The sequence below is a fragment of the Anas acuta genome, chromosome 1, assembly GCF_963932015.1.
Source record: "Anas acuta chromosome 1, bAnaAcu1.1, whole genome shotgun sequence".
Classification (NCBI taxonomy): Eukaryota; Metazoa; Chordata; class Aves; order Anseriformes; family Anatidae; genus Anas; species Anas acuta.
In genome coordinates this window covers 35774887-35802380 of record NC_088979.1, presented here as the reverse complement: position 1 = coordinate 35802380, position 27494 = coordinate 35774887, and the positions used below count along the sequence as shown (strand labels likewise).

The 27494-nt window shown below is 35.4% G+C and overlaps 1 protein-coding gene across 2 annotated transcripts in view; it reads right to left on the bottom strand.

The window, feature by feature from the left end:
* The window catches only part of TDRD3 (tudor domain containing 3), a 104269-nt gene that overhangs the window by 23830 nt on the left and 52945 nt on the right, over nt 1-27494 (bottom strand). For both annotated transcript variants that reach the window (XM_068675856.1, XM_068675863.1), the window contains exons 4-11: nt 25946-26106; nt 23982-24123; nt 18231-18302; nt 17496-17645; nt 16650-16790; nt 14265-14421; nt 13753-13878; nt 851-1689 (exon numbers count right to left, since the gene is read on the bottom strand). In XM_068675856.1, coding sequence (XP_068531957.1) covers nt 851-1689; nt 13753-13878; nt 14265-14421; nt 16650-16790; nt 17496-17645; nt 18231-18302; nt 23982-24123; nt 25946-26106 — 1788 coding nt within the window. The remainder of the gene's footprint in view (nt 1-850; nt 1690-13752; nt 13879-14264; nt 14422-16649; nt 16791-17495; nt 17646-18230; nt 18303-23981; nt 24124-25945; nt 26107-27494) is intronic.

The following is a 27494-nucleotide window of genomic DNA, read 5'->3' as shown; positions in this document are numbered from 1 at the left end:
AGTGTCAAAAACTGAAGAAACAACAGAAGAGTGATAGGGAATACCTGAACAGGTGATAACAAATCAAAGCTTTTTTTTTTTTTTAATTAATTCTTTAAAAAAAAAAAAAAGGATTAAAAGGAGAAGATGATGAAAGGCAAGTCTTTTGCCATAAAGAAAGCTCATTAACTGGAAAAACAGCTGAAGAGGAAGTATTTAAGCTTTTAAAAATTAGTAAAACAGAACTCTCATGCAATATAATTAATTTGTTCCACAAATTATGCAGCTAAATTCTTTGGTCTACTGGTGATAATAAAAAGCAATCCTTCTGCTGTCTTCTTTCTGCAATCACTGAAACAAAACATTTTTTTGTTGTTGTTGTTGTTTCTTAACAGTCCTGTTCCTGCAGACTGGGTTTCCCTTGCAGTAGTGAGTGCTGCACACCAACTTATTCTACAAGAAGTCTACCATCTGTCTACTATTACAGACTGTTCTGGATAGCAGAGCATCTTGGATTTGTTCCTTGGAAAGTACATGGGCATCTAGATCCACGTTCATTCCTTCAAATTTTAGGCACTTGGATGAAATGTTTTAATTACAAGCTCAGTCGCCACATGTGACAGAAACAGTCACCTTGGAGACGACTTAATTTAAGCACTTTCAGGAAATGAATGCAAGCCATATATCTCATTAAAATAAAACGAAACAACAACAACAACAACAAACAGAACAGGAAGCTAGCCACAAAGCACAATACACAGCTATGAACAAAACACCATGTCTTTGTGCTGGTGTGCTAAGTCTCCCCTCCAGCATCTAAGAAAACATTGAAGGTACAACTTGAAATAGTTGTTATTTTGTAAAGGCATACCTTGTTGTCTTCCCAATAAAGAGCGAAACATTCATCCCCAGGTCTCCAGCTTCTTCCATACTCCATGTGAATCGATGGTTCCATTATTTTCTCCGGTTTGATAGGCCCCGATCTCCTTTTGGGTCCAGTGTTGTAATACAAAACTTTATCATCATAAGATGGAATCGTAGCGGGTCCTGATGATTTGATAGGACCTACACGTCTTCCTTTCTGATGATGTTCCGTATCTCCATTTGGTACAGCATTAAAATTATCAGTTCTACCAGGGTTTTGGTAATCATTGTTCACACCAAAATGTTGCTCATTTTTTACCATAAAGGTTTCGTTATTTATTGTTCGTGCCTTCCTATCACAAAAGTTTTCAGAATTGTGTATTTGGTTTTCCCTTTTCCCACGTTTCTGGTTATTGTTGTCCATAGTATCTTGAGCAGCAGAGTTCTCCTTGAGTTCTGTGAAGGACACCCCTTTTCCTATTCTGTTCTGCATGTTGTTATCCCTTTTTTTAAAAGAATTATCACTCTGGTGAGTGGCTATGGGATAACCCATATCCTTTGGCCTATCATTTCTAGGATAATGTCTGTCACTTTTAATTTTTTCATCTGTCCAGTGCTCTAAAGAGCTATGCCTTTCAGGACCTCTGTTTCTGGGTAACCCCCCACTTTCCAAAGCCTGCCTTGAATTTTGAAAATCTCTTTGAAAACGAGGGGGCTTCTCATTCCTTGGCTGTCTCATATCATTGCGAGGAATATGTCTTGAATGATTTTCTCTGATGCCATTCTGTTCTGTAGTCATAACTTTGGGCTGTATTTGATGTGGTGGCTGAAATTGTAATTTTGGTTCTATAAAGAAAAAAAAATATTTTAATTATTAATATGCTTCACATAAGTGTAATTTTAGACCCCAACTGATAAATCAGCAGTAGTATTTAGAAAAGTAAGCGGTATTTAACTTTGTGACACAGAAACGGAATTGTATAGACAAATTTAGCAGACATTTGAACTGTAATTTTTTATTACTGGAAGACATAAGTACTGCCAAGACAAGTGTGCGTGTGAGTTATTATTAAATGAGTAACAACCACTTCAGAGAGGAAAATAGAATTCCAAGGCGAAGAAAGGAAGAGGAAGGAAAATGAGGGGGAAAAAATACTTGTCATCTGAATTGAAATTTTCTGTAAAAATAACTTAACAGCTATTCAGCATTAAAGGCAACAACTAGAAGTGATGAAATGAACATAGCAGACAACCTAGACATAATGGGAATAGTAACAAAGTCCAGAACTGTGACGACCCTGATCAATGAGCCATAGCAGGAACCGCTCGAGTGTTACCTTCAAGAGATTCAGCCAGAACTCTAACTGATGATAAGGAAAACATAATTATCATGGACCTTATGAGACAGAGCAAACTTTTCACTGGATGTTGGGCAGGGCAGGAGAGAGGTGAGCAGGACAGAAAGATCATGGAGCTCTGTGAAGCTTAGCATGACTACAACCCCGATAAACATTTTACTGCAAAATTTGACATTGAAACCTGTGTTTTTTACATATGTAAAATATAAATTTTTGTAAATTTTTAAATTACTCAAAAACGAGTTTGATAAATGTTCAATTTCTTTTAAAATTAAAAGATTACTTTTTAAATCCATAAAACGTATTTGTTGCATTTTTTAAAAAAATAAATAATAAAGTCTTCCTTATAAGTTTAGAAATCTACGTCTTATCTATCCTTGGAAAGTAGAACATGAAAATATAGTGTTTTTTTGTTTTCTATCTGTAATTTTTCTGCAAGAATCACTGTTTAACTTTCCCACTTCTGTATAATACACAGGAATCTTCTCAATTCAATTTCTTCTAGAAATGTTTCTCTTCCTAATTAATTCACAAGTCTCTATTCATGACTTTCTTCATTTACACATCTTAGTATGAATTGGTAGTAAAATCCTTGCGCTTCCACTCTTCCTATTTTCATCTTAAGCAGCAGTCACTAACTTTCATGTGTATTCCTCACGTTAATTACAGATTAAATGACTGAACTGCTTGACGACACTTCTGAGTGCCTATTGCTTCACAGACACTCAGAACAAAGCTGTAGGCAGTAAGAAGTCATCAAACACTCAAGTACTCCTGGCTTTCCAATGCCATGAACATTACTGCTAGTACACATCATTAAAGTTATAAAAAATTCTTAAATGCTTCATTGTAAATCTTATTGTTTAATACTGTACAATATGAAATTCATTAAAAGAAGTCATTGACACAAGGAAAAGTTGTTCCAACAACAGAAGTAGAAATAGGCTGAATAGAATAGGCTGTTTGGACATTTTAATATTTTGCTGGTTGGCATGATTTTAGAATTTAAATATTTCATCTGCAAACTTTGATCATTTTATCAATTAAGAAGCATTTACTGAGATGGGTGTTCACCTCAGACAGCACAAGGACTACTTACAATTGCAAGACAATCACAAAGCATGCAGGGCAGTTATTATCATACTTCCAGCTTTTCCTCAGTGGATTAACTATACACGTTTTCTGTTGTAGCTGGAAAAAAATTCCCTGAAATTTCTGATCAATTTCATAGCATCTAGCAAGCAATTTTAGCTATCGTGTAGCCACCTTAACAAAACTACGTAGTCTTACTAGCCACCAAAAAAATCTGGATATAGTAGATCTCTGAACAGCACTTCGATTCAATGGAGTGTGAAATTGCCTCCCCAAAATGGCCAATTGAATGACAGAGGAACATTTAGGGTATTTGCCAGTTTCCAATAAGAAGTTACAAGCATTCTCAGATGAGACCATTATTTTCTGTCTTTAGAAAAGCAATAACCTTCATAATTTAAAAAGTAGTAATTCAGAACTCAAATGCTATTCACCTACTTAACATAATTATGTGCAAAATAGAACCTTAAGAAACAAGTTTCATTTAAAGTTATGAGACCCACTATTCCACTAAGAAGCATGGAGATTTAAAACAGTGTAGCAGCTATGAAAAAAAAAGAAAAAAACACAATATATTTAACTGTTGACGTGAATATCTCCACCCAGAATTAAGTAGATACTCCAGGAGTTCACATAATCTGTTTTTCAAGCAACAGAAATTTTAGCAGTATGTTACTATGTTAATGATTTATTTAACAGCAGGAAATTTCTAACTTACTGATTGCAAATAAACAGTAGGACTAGTGGACATTCAAATTAGTTATTGATATCCAACATAATGTGATCACAATACAAAAGCAACAAGCTTACTTTAAAGGATGTCTGATTTTTCAGTTACAGAATGCATTTTAAGTAATATGGAGAAAAATCAAGTAATACTAAATGTTAGGCACTTGGAAAAAGACTAGACAATTTCTTAACAGTGAATATACACATCTTTTTTCTAGGCCTATTTACTGTGACACATGAAAGCTGCTCACAGAACACTTGACATTTTCCTACTCTAACCTCTAGACGCATCAAATCTGATGTTTTCTACAAAGATTCAGCTAATATGGTAAAAATGCACTAGCTTCTCAGTGGACTACATCATACACAGCAGCCCTGAATTACCAGGACATGCTAATCTATCACTTAACATTCAAAAGTAATCCGTCTACGAACAAAAACTGTCAAATGAAAGTAAGTGTTACTTGGTCAATAGCAGTCAATGAAAAAACCTCAAGATAAAAATATTGCAGGTTCTTCACAAAGATGGGCTGTCTGCCCAAGTAGGTCTGACTGAGGAACTGAAAAGAATCTTAGGGATTCTAGAAGAAGTGAAGTGATGAAGGAAGTCATTCAGAGATCGTCTCCGCTAGTAGCAGCAGCTGATTTTCACAGCATAACTGAGGCTGGACCTTGAGAGGTCCTCTAGTCCAACCCCCTGCTCAAGGAGTGGGTTGCTACTTGCCCAGGACCACCTCCAGATGGCTTTTAAAATCTCCACGGAGAGAGAATCCACCACCTCTCTGGGCAACCTGTGGCAGTGCTCAGTCACTCTCAAAGCAAAGTGCTTCTTGACATTTAGAGGAAACCTCCTTTGTTTTAGTTTGTGCTCATAAGCCTCCTGTCATGTCACTGAGCACCACCAAAAGGAAGAGCTTGGCTACATTTTCTTTGCAAGCCTCCTTCAGGGATTTATGTACTTTGATGAGATTCCCCTCCTCTTCCTTAGGCTGAAGAGTCACAAGCCCTCTCAGCCTATTCTTGCCCCACCTCCAACAAACTACAAGCCAAAGTTCCCAGAAAAGTTCCTACAGAGCAGTAACAAACACATTAATTTGGCATTTAGCACGAAGCTTTGGTCTGCTATCCTGTCAAAGAGGGAGATGCCTCAGCACTGTCATTACCATTATAACCTGAAGTTGGGGAAAGTGGTCTGGAAGAAGTCCATTTCAAAATTAATGACAAAGCTTTTGTCTTCTCTTGGGTAGTTTTAATTTACCCAGGAGAAATGGTAGCAGTCTTCTTAAAACTGTCACTCAGTTATTTTAGTCATTTTAGCATTTGCATGTGATGATTTATACATTAAGACTGCACAGAGCCACCACAATTCTCTCGCCTACAAGCAACCAGCAGGACCTGCTGCAGCTGGAAACCTCAGCCAATGCAATTTAAACACCACCACCCTGCGTGCAATGGGTTTTCAGAAGTACACTTTCCTGTAGCTCTCTCCTGTGGATTTTCTCATGTTTAATGAAGTGGTTAAACTCAGTCAGTGACCTTTCCCACACTGGTGGCAATGATTTGGGTTTCTTCCTCCAATGGGAATTCTGTTTTTATGCATACCTTTATGAAAGCACATCTTTAAGACACTTACTCCCAGAGCAAGTTTTACCTTGAATCAGCCAAAAGGTCCAAAAATTAGAGGAGAATTAATAACATATTAACATATAACCCTAATCTATTAATACTTCATTAATGTATTAACCCTAATGACACACCTCATGTCAATTATGACACCTTATGTAAACTCCAGTTTACTCAAGAGTTTTGTTTGTCAAATTACATAAAGATCAACATTATTGCTTCCAAAGTACACTATTTGTGAATATATAAAGCACAGTGGAATAAAGCATGAAAAAGATAGTTGAAGTTAGATAATATATGCCAGCCCAAAATTGTCCAAAAACAAAAAACAACAACAACAAAAAAGTTAGCATACTAAAAAACAAACCAAAAAAAAAAAACCAAAAAACTATGTACTATATATCCTGGTTTATCTCAAGCAAAACACTGAAGTAGGAAAAGGACAGAAATTCTAATTCAAAAGTACATAAACGCCTTTAGCCTTTGGACAACTCTGAGGCTGGATCCCCAAGTGTTTGAGTGCACGTCTTGTTGCTTGTGACAAATGTTCACTCTCCACTAGTCGTATTTCCTTTGAGACATCTCTGAGCAAATGGTTAAGAATAATACAAGACAGTAAAAAATCTGTGTCAAAAATCTGTTATAAACCCTCCTAGAAGGTCAGCACCTCCTTTGTCATGCATCTCCTGCGGACAACACTGGTAGCCAAGAACATGAGGGTTACTGCAGCTAAATTAAGTGGGATGCTCAGATCTGGTGTAAAGCAATAGCCCATGGGATAGTGATGTTACACATCACTCAAACCACTAAAATGCATTGTCTGCAATTATGGAATGCATATCTGAAGAAGAGAACTGACAAATGGGTTTTTTTGGAAAAGAGAAAAAGCAGTCTGAAAGAATAAGGCCTTTAATGAGAAACTAGGAAAGCTCAATCCACACAGAGCTAACACAACTGATGGATAACGTACAAGTCAATTATATTTTATAAATGCCTATTAGGAAAACAAATTCTGAAAGCTCTCTGTAACAAGAAAGGCGTATTATTATATGACAGTTAGAAGCTAAGCATAGAAAAATCAGATTAGAAAAAAGATTGATTTTCTAAATGCTGATCTTAATTGCTCAAGCAATTAACCTTGGAATAAAATTATTTCACCACCTTTAAATCCCAACTGCATGTTTAAATTTGTATTTCAGTCAAAGCCTAACTATGGTCGCAAGAAACAGAGACTACAGCCTAGGACTTGCTCCCACCTCCTAAAGAGCCCTTATTAAAAGAACAGATAGACATGCCACCTCTAGCTTGCTTTTTCTGTTATCCCATTATTTTTATTATTATTTTTGCTGCACAGGAGATTCATTTTAACAGCAAGAGCATGAAACATCCACACCGAGCACAGCACCTCCCTTGGGAAGACTGTGCAGAATTGCCTCTTCAATCTGAAACTGCAAATGCTTTGGCCTGGGTCAATGATATGACCAAAAAAATTATGTTTATCACCAACTATACCAACTAATGATAAAAAATCATTTCAAAGTTAATCTTTTCTTAAATCACTCAAAGGTGTAGCTGTGTCTGCCAGAAGTTTCTGGCTTTTAGCAGGTGGAAACACCAGCTTGTTCTCTGTCCTCAAGAACCACAGAGAGATACAATATTGAAAATATGCCTGGTCCGAAGCACTTTGTCCAGTCTTCCTTAATTCTACAGTCAGAGCTCTTGGCACTGTTTTGTTCCCCCTGAAATCCCTGTGTTTACCTATTTGAGCTGGCAGAGATGGATGAACTGTTCCTTGTAACCAAAGAAAAACAGGAAGAAGATTAATGGAAAAATCTTTGTGTTCAGTAGCAGAAATAATTTAAGTACAAGCAAAGAAGTTTCCAGCATTTTTTGTCTACTTTTTTTAATCTCTCACAGTCATCAGGTTTCTCTGTCCACACAAAACTCAAGCTAGTTAACTTTAACACAAAGTTTTTCACAGGTAGCACCAATCACTGAGTTAAAAATAAATAATAAATAGGTCTGCAGTAGAAGAAGCTTTTTTTAAATAATTCCTTGCACTTCACTTAAATGAAGCATGTTTACTAAATACTATGTTTTAGGATTAATGAATTAGCAGATCATGCAAGAGTCAGACATTTAATTGTAGCTTTTGACAGCTACAGTAACTTAAAAATAATATTTCTGTAAAAAAAATGTGAAGACATCATAAACACAGGATATTACAGTGTAAAAGATCCAACACACCTTATTTTCACTAATTTGTGCGGGTTAAATAACCAAGCAAGATACAAAACTGTTTTGATTTATAAGTATTTTTCTGCTTGGTCTAAATCCAAGTAGGCAAAGCTGCCAAATCAATGATAACAAATCAAGCAACTGGTTTGCAGTAACTGCTCACAAACAGAAGCACCTACCTTGGTTACTGATAATTCAGAAGTGATTTTAGAAATTCTCAACAATGAGCAGGAAGTACTGAGGTTTCAGGGGGAATTAGAAAAGCAAAGAGACATACAGAGAAGAGCAAATCAATCCTCTCTGTGCTTGAGAAGAAACCATTTCTCTTTTTAGACACTAGATCAAATAAGCCATTTTTGAAGAAAACATGGTACAACACCAAATTAAAAATATTTATCCCAGTTCAGCAAAACTGCCTTTTGTTTTTGCTTCTGTATAGACACTCAATCAGTTAGAAGGAACTTAAATCCGCCTGAAAGATACAGAAGCCTAACACCAGTGATGATGATAAAGTGGCCATTCCAGGTAATCACATGCTCCTGAACACACGCTTTAGCGTAAGGGTAAGTAGTGCACAACCACGTACAAAAGCACTGTCCCTAAACAAAGAACCTCCATCAACATCTGAAAAACAAACTGGGCTTTTAGAGACCATATTGGACCAGGAATACTGCAGAACAATTAACTTTTTTTTTTTTTTTTAAACTCAGTGGAAGCTGCATTTTGTGATTCTACATAAAGACAGCAAAACCTGCTTGCCTGAGCCTTCCTTAGTACAGCTGCTCTGCAGAAAATCAAGGAAGGGACCCATTACTGGGTAATGTTATATGTAATGTTACATATTTAGTTGTTTCTAGCAGTTCCTCCAAGGCATCTACTACTACTACTTTTTTAATAGCAAGGGAAGATTGAATCCCAGAATGGCCTGGGCTGAAAGGGACTTTAAAGATCATCTAATTCCAACCCCCCTGCCACGGGCAGGGACAACAACAGATACATGTCTCTACTGCTAAATTACAGGATCAAATGAAATGAAAAAGCAGCTAGTAACATACACACCCTGTTTCCTGCAAATGCTTGGACACTCACTGCATGAAGAAAGAAATCAGAGTGGTATAATCACCCCAGATATATATCAGGACACTGCACACAATTAATACTTGTGTCATCTCAGCTTGGAAGGCACTATTTAAAAATTTAAATAAGAATATTTTCAATGACAACAGAGGCATAAAAATGGCAGAGAAGTAATATGTTCAATAAATGGTTTTCTAAGAAATGTTTGAATTCAAACTGCACAGGTTTTCCTCAGACTTGGCAAAGAAAAATAGGGCTTCTGAGACAAAAAAAAAAAAAAAAAACACCTGTAATTCAGCACAAACTGATGCTTTTCTTGAAAAATCCATCTGAAGGGCAGTCTGCAAGATAAATTAAACTCTGTCATAAAAACAGAGGATTACTCCCATGGGATTCACACACTCAGTAAGGAAAATAAAAACTGACCAAATGAAACTGAGCAACCAATGTACAGCCCAATGACTTCCCAGTAACAGGAAGAAAATTGATTATTATTTCTTCAGAAAGGAAAAAAGGCTTTTTTTTTTCCCCAAAATAATCATAACGTGGTTTAAAATCCAGAAATGTTATCAAGTTTTGTTTTGTTTTGTGTTTTTTTTTCCCCCCAAACAGCATGACCTCCAGAGAATGACGCCACATTAAAAATTATAATTCATAAAATTATTTTTACAAGTGTTTAAAAAAACTGCATGCCATGTTACAAAATATGTTACATTTTTGGCAAGTGAGCTTGGAGTCTAAGTTTCCCCAGAATTGTATTTTTCTTCCTACAATGTTTATGAAAACATTTTATTTTTAGTTAAGAGGAAAAAAAATTACACAAAAGTGGAGTGTTATCTATGCTTAAGACACAGAAATGGAGATTATAAACCGAAGTATAAATGCTACTGTAGGCATTTTTTCTAATCAAAACCCACTATGCTTTAATACACCACAGAACATTGCCTACATATGTGCCAAATCCTAAGAATCATAAAACTCCTGCTAAGCAAAACTATCAGTCAGCAATATCATTTTAAAAGAAGCAATTCACTCCTTTCATAGTTCTTGCTAAAATACTATTACTTACTTACTATTAAATTACTGACAATAAGAAAGGCTTACAACCCACAGGGATTATATCTATTATTTTTCCTTTAAATGTCTTCAGCCATACATAAAAGCCTTCTCTCAAAAATATCTTCTCTCTAATCTCTTGGATAAGATAAACACAAAACTTTTCCAAGGAAAATCAATTTGTGTAACGAGAAAGAAAAATTACTACCACTGTTTCTATTTCTATTCATCATAGAAATCTAATTCATCTTTGGTAAACAAAATGAGTTGTCAGAAACAGATCTCAAGCCTAATTCCCCACATGTGCTTTTGAAAATGTGATCTCGTCAGCCTATGCAGCTTAAAGTTTTCATTTCTAAGTCTGTAATTATTCTTAAATACAAATACACAATTAACAACTAACCATAAATTCACTGTTGTACCAAAAGATGAATATTTTACACATTTTAATACACATAAACTACAAAAATAACACATTTAACAAAAAGTTCTCTGATTCAACTAACCAAAGTAGTGATGTTCTGCTGGTCTTTGAGGTGCAGGTGCCTACTGATTTTATGGCTGTTCATGCTTTTTGCAGCAAATCTCGAACACAGCAACATTTCAGTAATTTGCATCCACACTAAATGGAAAAGCTATTTCACATACAAATTAAATGCCTCTTTCAGTGTACATGCAGCCTCATTAACTTTAATCAGTGTATATACCTTAGAGAAAAAATATTTCTACTGGTAAATTACAAAAAATGTCTTTTACTTATAAATTGTAGCCATACAGTCTCGGTCACAGATTACGGATGGCTCCAAATCAACATACCAAAGAGCACCATTCATTTCTAAAAAAGATTATATAAACTTCTGTTTCATTTAAACTTTGCTTTTGAGTTGCAAACATATTTTTCATTTGAAGAATTTCCAAGCTGTAGGAAAAGCTTCCTTGCTTCAGGTGTTCTGAATCTTTTAATGTTTCCACTATAGTACTAGTGCCAGATTAAGAGCAGGAACAGAAAACTGATTTATTATTATTATTGCTAATATTTTAAAATCAATAGCATAGGTCAAATTTCTACTCAAAGAGAAAGAGAATCCATATTGTTTGATTTACCAAATAATGGAACTCAGGTCTTCATTTGCAAATCAACAATGGTCTCATACTAGAAGTACGTCAGCAGAACTCTCTTAAGATATATATTGGGAACTGCAGCAACAAGCCTGTCTACATACCCAAGTATGTTTCAGCATTGACATTTAACTGTTCTTTAATTTTACTTGCTTTTATGTTCCTTTTCTTTGTTTGCAGTTTTCTGGATACATTTAACAGCTAACAGCTTTAACCTTTACACCAAAAATTTAACACCAACATCTCCAAACTCAAAAAATCTGTTGACCACTTTACCTTAGACATCATACGTATCTACAATAACTGCACTTGTATATATACTTTTATATACACACACACCTACATATTTACCTATATGTACCTATATATTTTCAAATGTCAATTGGATAAATTAATGCTTAATAAATTCACTTTTTTCCTCCCAGAATTCAGCAATTCCTCTCAATACAAATTAAATATTCACCAGTTGGCTCTGTATAAGATTAGATTATTTTTTTATGTATTTATTATTAGTTACTTGTCCTTCATCATAACTTCTACAAATTCCAAAACAGTGTGTCATTTCTTTTCAGACAGAAGCCACGCCTTGCCAAAAATTACTGGAGATACTGGTGAAAAGCAGCAGCATGCCCCTTTTAAACAGGCAATACATGAAATTTGATTAAACAAAGCACTTCTAAATCTATGGTGTAAGAAACCAGAAATCAGAAAACAGAGAAGTTTCAATAGCTGTGAAGAGTAAGCTATTTGGATCGGACCTGAAGGCTGAATTTCCCTAAATATTTAGTATATTCTGTTCATCCTGATTTTATCATACTCTCATCCTTTAAGGACATTAAGTGCCTCTATTTATTCTCTCACAATTTTAACAGCCTTTAATCAGTGAGATGGTTTTGACTGCATGCACTTCATTTTCAGTTATTGACAGAATGCTTGCTGTACACAGCCTGGCTTCTTCCAGAAAAAAAAGGCAACTAAGAGCTTTAAACTACAAGTAGATGAAAAAACAATATAGGAAGTCCATTAATATTATCAATGGCCATTTAGAAGTTCCCAGGTAGATTACAGCTCTATTTTTTTTTTCATTAGCATTGGAAACACGACTTAGGCGAGTTGGAGCTATTATATTGAAATTTACTGTATACTTGTCATTTATAAAATTCTGCCATTTTTTACTAACATTTCTCACGTTTGTCTCATTAACTATTTCTGAAATTATCAAACATCTCTTAAACATTACATCTTGCCCATTCATCAGGTGTAGGGAAAAACAGGAACAAATATTGCACATTTGTAAAGAAATCTTCCAGGACAGTATTCAACAAAATAATTAGGAATCACTAAAGTAGGAAAACAGAACTAAAAAGTGTTTCCATCATTAAGTATTTTGTTTCTATTTTTTTCATGACTACCACCTTTTGTTCAGTTTTCATCTTCTTTTACTACAAGCCTATTTTTCACATTTTTTTTAAAATCCAGTGAAAGTAAACAAAGCATTATTAACAGACAACAAAGACTGTATCAGAACTCAATTTGAAATCATTATATATAAATGTTGAGACTCCCTAAGTGCACTCATTCATTAGAAAACAACAGTTCATACAAAATAATACAACATTTATTTCAGCCTTCAGGGAAGTGTTATTTGATAGGGAGAAAAAAATTACAACTCCATCACAAAACTTCATGTTAAATAATGGAAGCAGACATTTTCATTTCACACTGCCTACTGAAACATCTCCAAAGCCATACACAAAATAACAAATTATCTCCTTTTATTACTCAGCTTACTGTGAGTTGTACTTTAATATTACAGCAGCCTCTAGAGACCTCAAGAGGTATGAAAAATCAACTTTTTTTCTTTTAATGCATCTGTCTGTTAAAGCTTCTGAAGTATAGAATGATTTAGACATAAACAGGCATCCTGATTCATAGACTACATTCGTGTATGGCTTCTTAAGAAGGAAAAGGAAATTAAAGTAAAAACCCAGGTTTTTTAAGAGATTATTTGTCTTCCTTCTTTCAAAATTCCTTCCTTTTGTTCAGTCCCTACAGTTATTAAACGTGAAAACAACAAGAAAATGGTTGCTTAATATTTTAATAGCAAAAAGGTGGGGGTTTGTTTTGATTGTCAGACAAAGGGAACACAAAAACAATTGAGCATATTGCTATTACTAAACTCTAAACTGAGTGCCACACAGAATGTGTTGTTTATAAGCTCAGGAAGGAAGATTGGTGTTACCAGTTTTTCCTTTAAGTTTGAACATGAAGAAAAGCCCATTAAAGTTGCAAATACCTTCATCAAATTAGATTTGATAAGTGGGATTTATCCCACTTAATTTCAAAATTACTAACTTCTAAACACCTAAGCCTGAAATAAACAGCTTAGATTTACTTTTTTTTTTTACCTTGGCTTTTGACAGTCAAGAGAGAAATACAAACTACCACACTGAAATTCATTTGACCTTTTTTCAAAGGAGAGGAAAAGCACTCCGTTTTTTACTGCTGACTGCAGCAGAACTTCTAGGAGCCACCTTCTAAATGACCAAGTTAGAAAAAAGAATGCCACCAGCTCTGCCCAATATTAGTTCCAGATGCATCAATTTCAATGACTTACCCTCTACTGTTAGAGTACCCATTTTGGATTCTAAGAAATCAAACAATGTGCTTGGTGCAGACGGTCTGGCGTTTCCTAGCTCTTCTTCGTCTTCAGGTCTTATTCGGCCTCGGCCCTTTCCTTTACCTGTAAGGGTAAAAACCAGTTATTTGGGGGGTGAAGGAGGAGGAAAATAAGAAGTATCTACATTTTTTTAAATTATTATTATACTTAAATTATAAAATGTCTGTATTCCCCATCTTAAAAACCAAAAACTATCACTGACAAAACAGATGCAGGTATTTTCCATGTAGGATATTAAAATCTGTGATTTCAAATTCAAAAATTTTGAAAAGGACATACTACATAATTCTTTTCTAAGTATTATATATTTCTCAGGTTTGCAACGCATTCTAACTTGCAGGAAAACAAATATGTAAATATACCTTATGTAACTACATTAGTAATGCACTGTAAACAAATTATTTTGCTCATGAACACTTTGTTTTCAAGCATTTCTTTTCAAGTTATACCTCTAGGTGGTGGTCCCTGAAGGGGTTTCTGTTTGCTACTGTTCAGAAGAAAATTTAATGCTGCCTCTAGATTGTTACTGTTATCCATAAGTGCCTGTCTTGCTGCTTCTTTGCTGAAACCCATCTCTGTTATGTGTTTTAGAGCCTTTTCATCAACCTGGAAAGATATACACATAAATTATCATAAATTACAACAGAGACTTTACAAAAACATTAGATTTGACTTTAATCTTACATTAACTGAAACGCTTTTTCACATTTCATTGGTAAACTTTTCAGATTTACATATGATATTCACAGACAAGCTCTCCTAGTTCTAAACAACCAGCTGTTAGAGATTTTTTTTCAATGATTTCTGTTTAGTTCACTGACTTTTTGGTTCTAGTATTAGGTGGTTTCAAGCAGAAAATTCCTCTTTTGTACTTTTTTCTTCACTGTACAAATTTTACGTTCTTCAATCAATGTAAAAGGAATCTCTCAAAGCAAATCAATACTAGTATAACAACTAGACTTCAGTGAGACAGGAGATGTAACAACTCAAATAACTTTCAAAACCATATTTTACTATCCAAAAATTACTGTAACAAGCAAGACATGACTTTGCAGAGCTTGGGTAAAATCCTTATATGCTTGGCTATGTACCCTTCATCCTTCACTGATTTCATTTCTTAATTCCCAAATTTAACAATATTCTTTGATCAAATGTCTGCAGATTGAGTAACTGAATGAATAGTAATTAAAAAATAAATAGTATCAATGTAATTAAAAAATAAACATAGTATCGATGTCTAACACAGAATCATCATCCCACTTGAATTCAACTTTCAGTTGCCTAAATAACATCTTATTTTTAATAATAGAGTATAATGCTTCCTCATCTGGGTCATTCTCCAAAATTTCTCTGCATGAGAACAAGGGTCCAATAGAGATAATTACTGGTGCTTCGATATCAGCAAGCCTGCTTCACTCTTCTCCCTCTTGCAGTTAAGTAGCTGCTTTGAGCAAGGAGAGAACTTCTAGTTTACTCTGTACCTCCTCCTTTCAGTAGTAGAAATTCTGTACACAACAGCTATGTTCATCAAAGACCAGCAAAAAATGAGGACTTGCAAATACAGTACCTGCACTATCAGCTGTGGATAAAAAAAGCCTCTTGAATAGGTTACAACTTGAAACCCAAAGGAAAGACAACTTTTCAAATACAAAGAGTTTTTGTGAAAGGAGGTAATATCTGAACTATCCATTGATGTCAAAAACTTTCCCTTCAACTCCATTTACACCATACAGATCTTGTAGGTTCTCATAAAAAAAATGAAAAGGCAAAGAAAATTATAGGACATACCCTATTTGTAGTACTATTAAGAGAGAAGGGGGATTGACCTGCACAATTTACTGATTATCTACAACGAGAAAGCAGGAACTACTTCTTTGGTTCTTGTTTTGTAAATAAAGATACAGTGCCTCAGGTTTCTCATAAGGTAACACACAGATGGGAAACTAGGATAAAAGCCTTTATCCTAGTTTACTGAATTATTATCGTGAAACCTCTTTCAGTCAGTCTGCTTTCATCACTCAAACCAGAATCAATCATTCATTGTTATTGTGTGCTCGCAAATCTCTGTCCTGATTTTTTTTTTTTATAACAAAGACTTTTTCCATCAAACTTTCAGATTGCTGAAGTGAGCAAAATAAACTTCCATGACTGCCAATCTTATACCCAATTAATTCAATGCAGTGAATCGAAAGAACTCTTCTCATTTAGCATAAAGTTATGAAATACACTGGAATGTGATATTTTAAATTAGGAGAAAGAGTTCAGGTTCTCCAATGGTAACCCACTTTATTCAAAATATAACATTATCTGTGACTACGTCAGCATGACATGTCACTAGAAAAGTATTTCTACTTTGGTATTTTAAATATCACAAGTACCATGTACTTTTCTCAATGTCGAATGAATTCTTAAAATAAATATTAAATTAATTCAGAAGAAAATCTACACTAAAATATCATTTAATATGTTGAAATCAACGGATGGAAGTCTTCCTGCCTAAAACAAATTGATAAATGTTGACATGCAAAACTGTTGAGCTTATTTCAAGAAAATAAAACTAGACTGCAACGATCTATACCACACATAGTACAGCTCTTCTTTTGTGAGGTTTTAATTTTACTGGATAATAGGATAATAACACTTTACAAAAATCACATTGAACCTCATACCCGTCTGAGTAAGGTACAAAAGCACACTTCTAAACTTCTTGTTCTAAACAAACTTCAAAATAAATTCAAATGAAAGCCCTTTTAAAAAGGGTCTTTCATTTTTTTGTTAACTTTGTTTTTTAATGGTATGCATGTTTAAAGTTACTATTAAATCTTACACCTTACCAGTTCTCTGTAGACTCCTTCATTTTTTCCCTCAGGTTTCGTTATCTTCTCTTTCTGGAACAGCTCCCTGTTTCGATTCCCTCCAGCATTCACACTCAGATTACTTCTGCTACTACCACCACCTCCTCCAAATGTCTTGGTCTTTAGATAAGCAAAAAAATAACAATTCAGTAAACTGAACTTATGAAAATATGCCTTAATATTTAGCTAGTACAAGAACTGCAGTAAATTTGAAGCTGCTGTATTTTTTATGCTTATGCTTTGCATCAACAAATAAAGCACTTAGACACACAAAAAAATGATGAATTTATTAAGTAGGACTTCAACTTTTTTCCTCTTTTGACCAAATGAGGCTGTAAAACATGCATATAATTCTAGTTTTTATGAGTTACCAAACAAATCATAATTTCCATTTCCTAAAATGGAAAACCAACAGGGGGCATAAAAAACTGACACATTAGAACAAAACTTCCTCGCTGTTTTACCAGGCTGAATAGAAAGAATCATGGGGTTTTCAGAAATGAAAAAAGCAAATGAGTATTAGTAACCTCTATTGCCTACTTTGATCTTGTTAGCTGAATAGCAAAAATCACCTATTTTAATAGGGCTATCAAATCAAAATTATAGCTACGATAAAACATTAGGACGCATTTATTATCTTTATTCAAATAAAAATATACTCAACAATCCAGAAGGACTCTCTGTTTTTGAGTCATATTTTCAAGAAAATACATAAACAGAATTTTAAGAAGGCAAACATCAGAAAGTATTTGTCAGTTAAGAGAGTTAAACTAACAAGAAAGATCAACTACAGGAAGTAAAATGCTGCAACACATGCATTCTAACCTCCTTGCTCTTTGCTACTTCTGCAATGGCAGCTGTTCTCTGCTTTTCAAATTCATCGTTGTCAGCAGCAGGTTTTACAGTATTTGTCATTTGCAGAGTCTTTCTGCGATCAAGCTCTCTACTGTCGACTTGCACATGAGACACACATTTCTGGTAACACAAAATAAAGATTTAATTAACTCTTCTGTCTACTTTAATTTGCAGAAAAAGAAAAACAACAACGTATTGGTAGCACAGCTTTAAATAATACAATCACATACATATACACTGAGTACTAGCTACAGCTATAGCCTTTGCTGCAAACAACTCTGGTCCACCAGAGATGCCAAAAAGAATCACTTGTACACTTCCAGCTTATTTCATGATGTAACTAATATGATTCTCGTAAATACCTTTGTCATTTAAGAGTATAGGCTGGTGCCTTCAAGACATTGCAGGAAAAATCAGAGGTCCCATACAACAAAATTTTAAGTTTGCAATCGAGAGAAAAATATTAAATATAAATTGGCACAATGAAATGACAAGATCAAAACCTATGCCCTCCCACCCACCGCCTCCTCTTTAAACAAAGTCATTTTTTAGTATCCGGATCATCAAGATGTAAATGTGCATTGATAGCCTATATTCAAACGGAACTACCTCTTCCTAGATACCAGATTTTTTATGAATTGTTTTATGAACTATCATGGCTATAATTTGTAGGTTACAGCTGAATGACAAAGAAATATACTATACCTGCCCAAAAGGCACAAAAGGGGGAGGGCCACCTTCCGTTCCAATATTGCTCCTATTGTGTTTTGCTAAACTCTGTAAAAGAAAATTGTTGCGTCAATCACGGAAACAGAACACTGTGCCAGCTGGACACTTCATGTGGCCTTAAGAAGAGTACACGTGTTAAATTGATTAGCAGTTCTTCAGATCAAAAAAAAAAAAATAACACACATAACAGTAAGCATAATCATTATTAATATTTATGGAATAGAAATGCTCTAAATAGCTAGTCAGTAATTGGTAATCTAGACCTGCAAAATACAAGCATTCTCAAATAATATAAATAACTAGTCAACAACAGAAATGAAATGGATTTGTAAGACACTGCTTTAAAATATCTGCTCATAGTGAATGTTTTGTTTCTTTCTTTACAAATCCTGACAACAGCAACAACCTACACAAGGATAAAATTCATTAGAACTGACACAATGGTATGTGCTAGTTATTTCATACTAAACAGATATATTTGGGTCAGAACTGGATTAAGGGAAGATAGGCCCTTAACGACGATTAAGATGCTTTAAAAAATATATATATATATACATTTTTGCATAATGCATTTATCTTCTTCGTTTCTTATTGCCCTTTTTGTTGTTATTGTTGGCTTTTTTTGTGTGTTAAAACACGTGGATAGTCATGTATGGTTACATACATCACTGTAATATATATTTTAAACTTAACCCTGTATTATAACCTATAACCCTGAGTTACTTACATGTATTTATTAGAATTACTTATATGCATTTATTATCCTGATGTAAAATTGATTTATCTCCATCACAAAACTGCAGTATAAACGTGTATATGCTTTAAGCCATTATACTATCATATATTATCAAGGAATTTCAAAAGATACGTAAGATATTAATTCAGCTAAAGTTTTACTAAGCCAAGGCTTTTGGCCCACTCTTGAAATTACCCACTTTTATTCCATAAGCAAAGAACATTTTCAAAGTCATCTATGATCATTAAACATATCCAAGGGTAAAAATAAAATAAGTAAACAAACTTTTCTTCACGCCCTACAGCAAAAAAAGTTGATACAATATTCAATAAATTATTCAAAACAAACCACTTGCAAGTGCAAGAATCATAAGTTTTTGCTGCTTTAGCACCAGTTCACTTAAAAGTACCTTCTTCAAATTATGAGCTAAGCAAGGGGTGATCACTGGAGCACACCAGTACATTCCTGCTGCTGCTAACTAAAGTCGCCCAGTACATTTCATGGGCAAGCTGGTTCCTCGGGGAGGTATTCTAGGTGAAGGGTAAAAAACGCCTCTATAGCCAAGCTTGGTACTTCACTACATGGCATTTCATGCATGATTCATTTTACCCAACTTTTCACAGCATCTACAGCATAAATGTCTCTATCTGAGTCAGTGACATCAGGTTCTTTTTAGAGACAAAGGCAAACAAGGACTGCTAAGGGAATATGTCACCCCTCGGATACCTGACGCCTTAAAACCTGCCTGTTCTTCCCTACCGACTGTAAAATGACTTTAGGGTCACTAAATCCAATAGGTATCTTACATTACAGACATCATCTGAGGTTAGCATCACGCATGCTGTCCTTACAACATGAGGCACTGATGTCTGGCTCTGTAGAAACTATTCTAATCCCTGAAGCCACTGGTGCTAAAACAATACCAAAGAAGAAAAAAAAACACTACCACAAATGAGGTTTAAACAACCTAATTACCCCCAGAACACTGAGAACACTGTGAAGGAATGATTATTTGGAATTCTCATCTAAAGAAGTCCGTGGAGCATTGTCTTGTATTTCTAAATAATCAAGAAAAAAGATTACATGGTAACATTTTCATTTACTTCTTCCTTATATATTTACTGCCACTTAAATGGTGACACTTAAAAAAAAATGGAAGAAATTTAAAGGCAATAATTACCTTACAACAAATTTTATTGCTACAAAGAATACAACACTTATTCCACTTGAACTGCATTTGTTGTGTGATGACACTGCATTCATTCTGTATACACAGTATTTGTAGTACAAGTCTGTTACTACTAAAGTCTGATTCCTCCCCAAAGCAATTTCAAATATCATCCTGAAAAGCAATTTCAAATATCATCCTGAATGGAACAAAACGGTAATGCAACTCTAAGTCAACAGGCAGGTATCAGGGCAATAATTTAATACTGGACAAATAATTTTAATCCCAAAGCTTTGTAAAATTATTTAACTTAATAACACTAACTTTTAAAGCAAGTATAAATGAACTTATTTATTTCATCTTCTATACAAGAAGCCCAATTAACGCTCCTCAGATATCATAGTGGAGAAACAGAAATTGACTTGAAAAAAATTGAAACAGTCGCACAAATACAAGTTTTCTGTCTTTTTATGCAAACACTGTTCAGTATTTCATTTAATCCTGACTGGCAGGATTAGACAAGGAGTGGCAATGTCCTTGCTCGAATATCTTTGAGAGCTGACAGTCTTACTTACTGTCAACCATTCCGTTTTGTAAAGCTTTCTGAATGGGAAAACATTAAGTTCATGGGGAAAGTGCTACCAAAGTAGCATCTGACTTCTATAGACTTGTTTCAGCCCTATCTGTCTAGTTGTCAGCCCGGATATAGACATGGAACTATGACTTGCAGTGGCCATGGTTCACCTGTCCAAACTGATTTCTTGTTCCCTGTAGCTTTGCAGCTGACATGGTCACATTCTTGCTGCAAACTTGACCATGTGCTGTGAGCTGTTCAGGGACGAGAAGAAATTGAAAGTGCAGCAAACTCTCTGGAGCTTCCTGGAGAAACGGACAGGGAGGTGCTCGTCTCTGCCCCCACGTAACCAAGGATAGGATGCAAGGAAACTACATAAAGCTTTGCCAGGGGAGGTTCAAACTGGGCATTAGGAAAAATTCCTTTACTAAGAGGATGGTTAAACACTGGAACAGGCTTCCTAGAGAGGTGTTCAACGCCCCATGCCTGTCAGAGTGAAAATGCCCTCACTGCCATGCTCTAACTTCTGGTTAGTCCTGAAGGGGTCAGGTGGGTGGACTGGGTCTTTGTAGGGCCCTTCCAACTGACCTGTTCTCTTCTATTCAAACTGCAAAATGGAACCAGAGAACTGAGGGAATAGCAATAGCAATAATTAAATCCCTATAATGTATCTAATAGAAAATCAGTGAAAACAAATTCTTTTAAACATATCACATAAAGTCAACCTAAGCGGCTAACAAGTGCTGAAAGTTACCCTTACCAGCACTACGGTTATAAAAAGGTTTGCTTTATTGTAAGCAGTTGTTGTTCTGTAGTTATTTCTTGACATTGACTTCGAAAACTAATTAGTATTTACAGAACAATGTTTCTTTGTTGAAACACAGGTAGAATAAACACAAGAACCGACTTGCCAAAACTCACTAGTAAAACAAACATGAAAACAGATTGTTCAAAGTATCACTAATAAAGCTAGCTGATTCTGTAAAGCCTTCTCTTTCCAACTAATTGATATTCTTAAGAACATGTAAGATGTTTGTGTCCCTTTTTTCAACCTTGTAGCTTAATGCTTTTATTTGGAAAGAAAACTTACAAGTTTTATAGTAATATGAAAAAAAATGATAATATGGGATGGTTCTGTTTCTGGTCCCAGAACCCTTTTTTTAATCAAGCAGGCAATTTCATTTAAATTCAGGATTATTAATATATTTTTTTTAATATTGTCAATGATAAAAGCATGAAAAGAATGCCAAGCACACTCCCCATTCTGGTTGATTTTGTATCTCATGTTCAAATTAATTTTGGCCCAGTTCACTTGTATCTATAAAATGCAAACCAACATAAAAGAAGGCTAGCCAAAACAATAAACAACTGTGCCAAACTTAGCATCAGCAACAACAAAGGTACCTTACAGTGAAACGGTCATTATAAGAAGCTACTCTTTGTTTTATATACATGGACATAATATGGGTGTGTGTCTCTTTGTAGTAGTAGTATAAGTAGTAGTAGATGCAGCAAGATTTTGGGGCTATTTGTAGCAGGGTCACAATTTCTTGTCCTAAGCACTTCCACTTATTTATGGGGAAGTCCACGTAAGTTTCCTGCAGCAACCATGCTAAAACAAATGAAAACGAACTTACAAGTAGTTGTAGTTTGCTGAAGGACTTTAAAAGCCTCCAATTCATGTAATCATAGTTTTACCTAAAGCACTGATGAAATCTTCAACGTAAGCTACTAACTTCAGTACTTTCTGTAAAACTACTTCTTTTTGTTGCCCCAAAAAATTACAATTACAATCTACAGATTGTACAAGGCATCATTCTTTAACATTTTCATACCATAAACCACTGTTCTGGTCTCATAATGGGAAGTGAACAACCATTAGGGAAGTAACCAAACAGTCTAGCAGACAACGCCAAGTTGGGTGGGAGCGTTGATCTGCTCAAGGGTAGGAGGAATCTACAGAGGGATCTGGATAGACTGGAACAATGCACCACAGCCAACTGTATGAGGTTCAACAAGGCGAAGTGCCAGGTCCTGCACCTGGGGCACAACAACCCCATGCAATGCTACTGGCTGAGGGAAGAGTGTCTGGAAAGCTGCCCAGCAAAAAGGGACCTGGGGGTATTGGTTGACAGCCAATCACAGAATGGTTTGTGTTGGAAGGGACCTTACACATATTCCAGCCCTCCTGACATGGGCAGAGACACCTCCCACTAGATCAGCTTGCCCAGGGCTCCATCCAACCTGGCCTCAAACATTTCCAGGGATGGGACATCCACAGCTTCCCTGGGCAACCTGTGCCAGTGCCTCAGCATCCTCAGAGTGAAGAAAGCCAGATGAATATGAGCCAGCATCGTGCTCAGGTGGCCAAGAAGGCCAACAGCATCCTGGCTTCTATCAGTGTGGCAAGCAAGAGTAGGGAAGTGATTGTCCCTTTGTACTCAGCTCTGGTGAGGCCACATCTCAAATAATGTGTTCAGATTTGGGCCCTTCACTACAGGGAAGACATTGAGGTGCAGGAGTGTGTCCAGAGAAGGGTAACAAAGCTAGTGAATGAATGGTCTACAGGACAAGTGTTATGAGGAGCAGCTGAGGGTGCAGGGGCTGTTTAGCTTGGAGAAAAGATGACTCAGGGGAGACCTCATTAATCCCTACAACTACCTCAAAGGAGTTTGTAGTGGGTTGGGGGTTGGTCTCTTCTCACAGGCAACAAGAGATGAGATGAAGGGAAATGGCTTCAAGTTGCGCTAGGGAAGGTTTAGGTTGAAAACTAGGAAAAATTTCTTCACTGAAGGGGCTCTGGGGCATTTTAACAGGCTGCTCAGTAAAGTAGTTGAATCACCATTCCTGGAGTTAGTTAGAAGACACGTAGATGTGATGCTCAGGGACATGGTATAGTCGTAGACTTGGCAGTGCTAGGTTAAAGGTTGGACTAGGTGATCATTGTGGTTTTTTCCAACCTACATGATTCTATGATTACTGCACTGAAATACATTCAATATGGTTGACAAATGTTTTCTGTCCCTGCAGATTAAAAAAGGAATCAGTTGCCATGCAAAAATAACTTTTCATTTAATTTGCAACAATATATTGATCTATTTACACATACTTGGCTTCATCCTTAAAAATATTTGGACAGTAAAGTTCTAAAAGCTTCTTGTGGAAAAGTTCACAGCTGACACATTACATTTAATGACAAAGCATAATTTGCATCTGGTAAAACAAGCATTTCCAGTGGTGTTACCTCACCCTTTGCAATTCCCACTTTTCTATAAGATGCTCCACTTCACCTCCGAGAACTGCAGTGTTACTGTCATCCAACAACAAGAATCCATTTCTCACTTCAACAATTCCTGAAAGCTTAATTTTTGTTCCAGGTGGAGTGTTCAAGCTACAAGCAGAAACAAAACCAAGTATTTCACATATGTTTATTAATATTTTGCCACCAAAAAGAACGCACACAAAACTATTCCTATTATACTTTCAACGTTTTCATATTTCATAATAAATGATTAGCATCAAAAACCTTTGCAATAACTCCTTCAACAGGCACAGTAGTTTTCAATAGCTTTTTTGGAACACTTCCCATTCATTACACAAAGATGCCATATTGCAAATTAGATTCTAACAGAGATGAATGTTTGCAAATTGTCTGGTTGGTTAAAATCCAATTTAACAGTACCAAGCTAAGGATGTGATTTGTCTAGACTAACAGAAGATGTCTCAAAGTCAGTTGTCTAAGAATAAGTTCCTCATCCTAAGACTCATTTATAGTTAATAAACGGAAGATTTCCAGATGGTTAATCATCTCGTTTGTTTTAGACATTTAACTTAGGAGAAAACTAGGAACAGTTGAGAAAGATGCCTTCTATACATTGCTAACAGCCACAACTGTTCCAGAATATAAAAACCATGCACCTTGTGGTGCTTCTTCACTCATTACTCCATGATTTAAAAGCAGATGGATGCTCTCTGTGGTCAACTCCCACAAGAAGGTACCTATCTTCTTTTCATTTGAATCTACCCTATAAAAACAACAGCAGATGCATAAAAGTATCATGCATCTCCAACTCCTAATTGAAAGATGTGGCAAGCAGCACAATCTGGAAATGATTATTTTTACAGTAAGAAACAAAAGAGGACAGTGCGTTATAACCTTTTGAGTAAGAGATAATAACCTCTTCAAAATATGCTAAAGCTGTCATTGCAGTCACAGAACCATACCACATGGTAAGGAACGCTCACAGAGATGTCAGACAATTTTAGCATTAGTAACTTAAACCTCTGCACTATTAATGGACTTTCTATATTGTTCTGACAGAAGCAAAGAAAGTAAGATCAGAAAAAAAAAAAACAGACAAGAAATAAAACAAGAACTTCTGTCACTACTACAGAAAGTGATGAGTTGTGACACTGGAGACTTCATCTAAGAACTTTTAAATTATGTCTTTTACTGGCTGTTGGTCTTGTGTGTATTGTTTGCTCTAGAATCTAATGCAGGACTCTGTTTGCCTTCCTTTTCTGCGCTTTTTATACTCACATTGGAATATGATATTCCAAGTTGTGAGGGCTCAAGCTAAAATTAAAATATCATCAAGTACTCTACTTTTAGATCATCTTCACTCTGAACTGCAAGCTGTTTCCTACTCAGAATGAGCAGCATAACAATCAAAGACAACATTTAAAAATGAAGTACAAAAGGTCTACACATCTAGCAGAGACAGAGGAAGAAGATGCTTTTTAAATAGAAAGTAATCTGGAATGAAGAGCAAAGCATACCATAACTCCAGATCTTTTTCAATATCTTAATGACTACAAACACAAGAAATCCCCATGTTCAGCAGCAATTAGCTCTTTTGTCCTTCATTTTTAACTAAAGAAAAAATGACTAATTCGGTACAAGTTATAGCCTTGTCCATGGTAAAGCAGCACTAATTGCATGAGGTTAGGTGCGTCAGGACTGTGACATTCTCGTTACCAAGTCAGACAAAAAACCTGCAAAAATAATTGAGATTTGTCTCAAGTTAGCACACACTCATAAGCCTGCTTGCCTTGTTAAGTCCGACTCAACAGATGGGTGCAAAAATCCTCTTCAGCACAAAGAGCATTGTAAATTACATTCATATACACTTCTGCATGCTACTTTAAAGTTCTCCTGTATTTCCAAAATCTGAGATGGAAATGAGAATAAACCAAAAAGCCAAGTTGCCCACCTTATTTTTGACATACTACTGTATTCTATAGCTGTGCAGCTTGTGTGTCCATCAGTCATCTGTAAACGTAACATTCTGGGAGCAGCCTGAGACTCTTCATTATCCTTTGGTGCAGCAACATTGCGTATTTTCTGTATTTGCAGAACACATGGGCCTTCCAGCTATTTATGCAAAACAGAAAAGACAAAAATGTTAACACCTTGAAGCAAGCACACTGTAATATCTAGACACACTAACAGATGCCCCCAGGCAAAGCAAAGTGTAATGTAATTAGGCAGTTACATTCAATTTCTATCACTCACATACAGTATGTTCTAAAACATGACAAAAATGGCTCTTTCAGAGAAACAGTTGTAATGATGCTTCATACATCTCTACAATATCAATTATAGAAAAGAAGTGAAAGATTTGGAGCAAGTGTACAAACCAAAAAAACAAGACTTCAAATACAGTATTTGTGGTGGAGGATTTCTCAAAAGCTGTAGAGGTTATGTTCATTTGGAATCTACTTAAACTTGAAGCTTTTGTATCGTTTCTTTCAATAAGTGAATATTTGAAAATGATAGTATAAACAACAGTATTTTCACGTATTTCTGTCCAAATCTTATTTCTGACAGTAACAGTTAAATGACCAATCCTGTTTCTCATATGAATGGAGCTTTCTTTCCCCTTGATTTCAACAGAAACACAACTGGATAATTTAATGTATGATAGGAAAACAAGTCCCCCACTATCAACTAACTTCAAAAAAGACACAAAGAGATAATGATTAATATTTTTCCCTTATAGAATTTTTGTACAGAAAGATTATTTCTATAGTAGTGAATGATACACCGCCACACTCATAAATTGCTTAATCTCCTTAAACCTGGCTTATCATAAATTAAAACTTTAAAAAATAATAATAATAATAATAATAAATATGAAATGTTTTCAAAGTACAAATGAAGAAGCGTTAGTTATATGAGAAGCACTCCTAAGTGACCACAACTAGATGTGGTACTCAGCTGAACAGTATCTTTATTATGATTGCAATTTCTCTCATAAATGTTAAGTAAATTTTAGTTCTGGGCACGTGTTTTTGTTTTTAAATAACTGTTTGATAGACCCCTTACAATTCTGTAGCGCAAAGAAATTAGAGCTAGGCTAACTATGAATATATATGCAAATAGATTCAGGTTTTCTTATACACTATATCAAGCATGCATTACAATAAAGCACAGCTGCACATTTGACGAGCTTAGACAATAGCGTCTGCTTCTCTAATGATTAAAATTACATGTTACTTCAAAGAAACAGGTGCAGAAGAAGAACAGAAGAATGGTACTCTTAAGTAACTATGCTATATTAACAACCTATTTGTTTATACGGACTTAATCAGCTTCTTAGAGCTTCCCTGTCACAATTCAGCTCAGTTTCCCTCTCACCACATAAAACGACCATGTAGTGATGGCAGAAGTCCATCTTCCTGCAGAAGGAGGACTACCATCACAAAATTCCAGGTGAATCCAGAAAACCTATGCCAGTAGTCTTTGCATGGACTACTTCA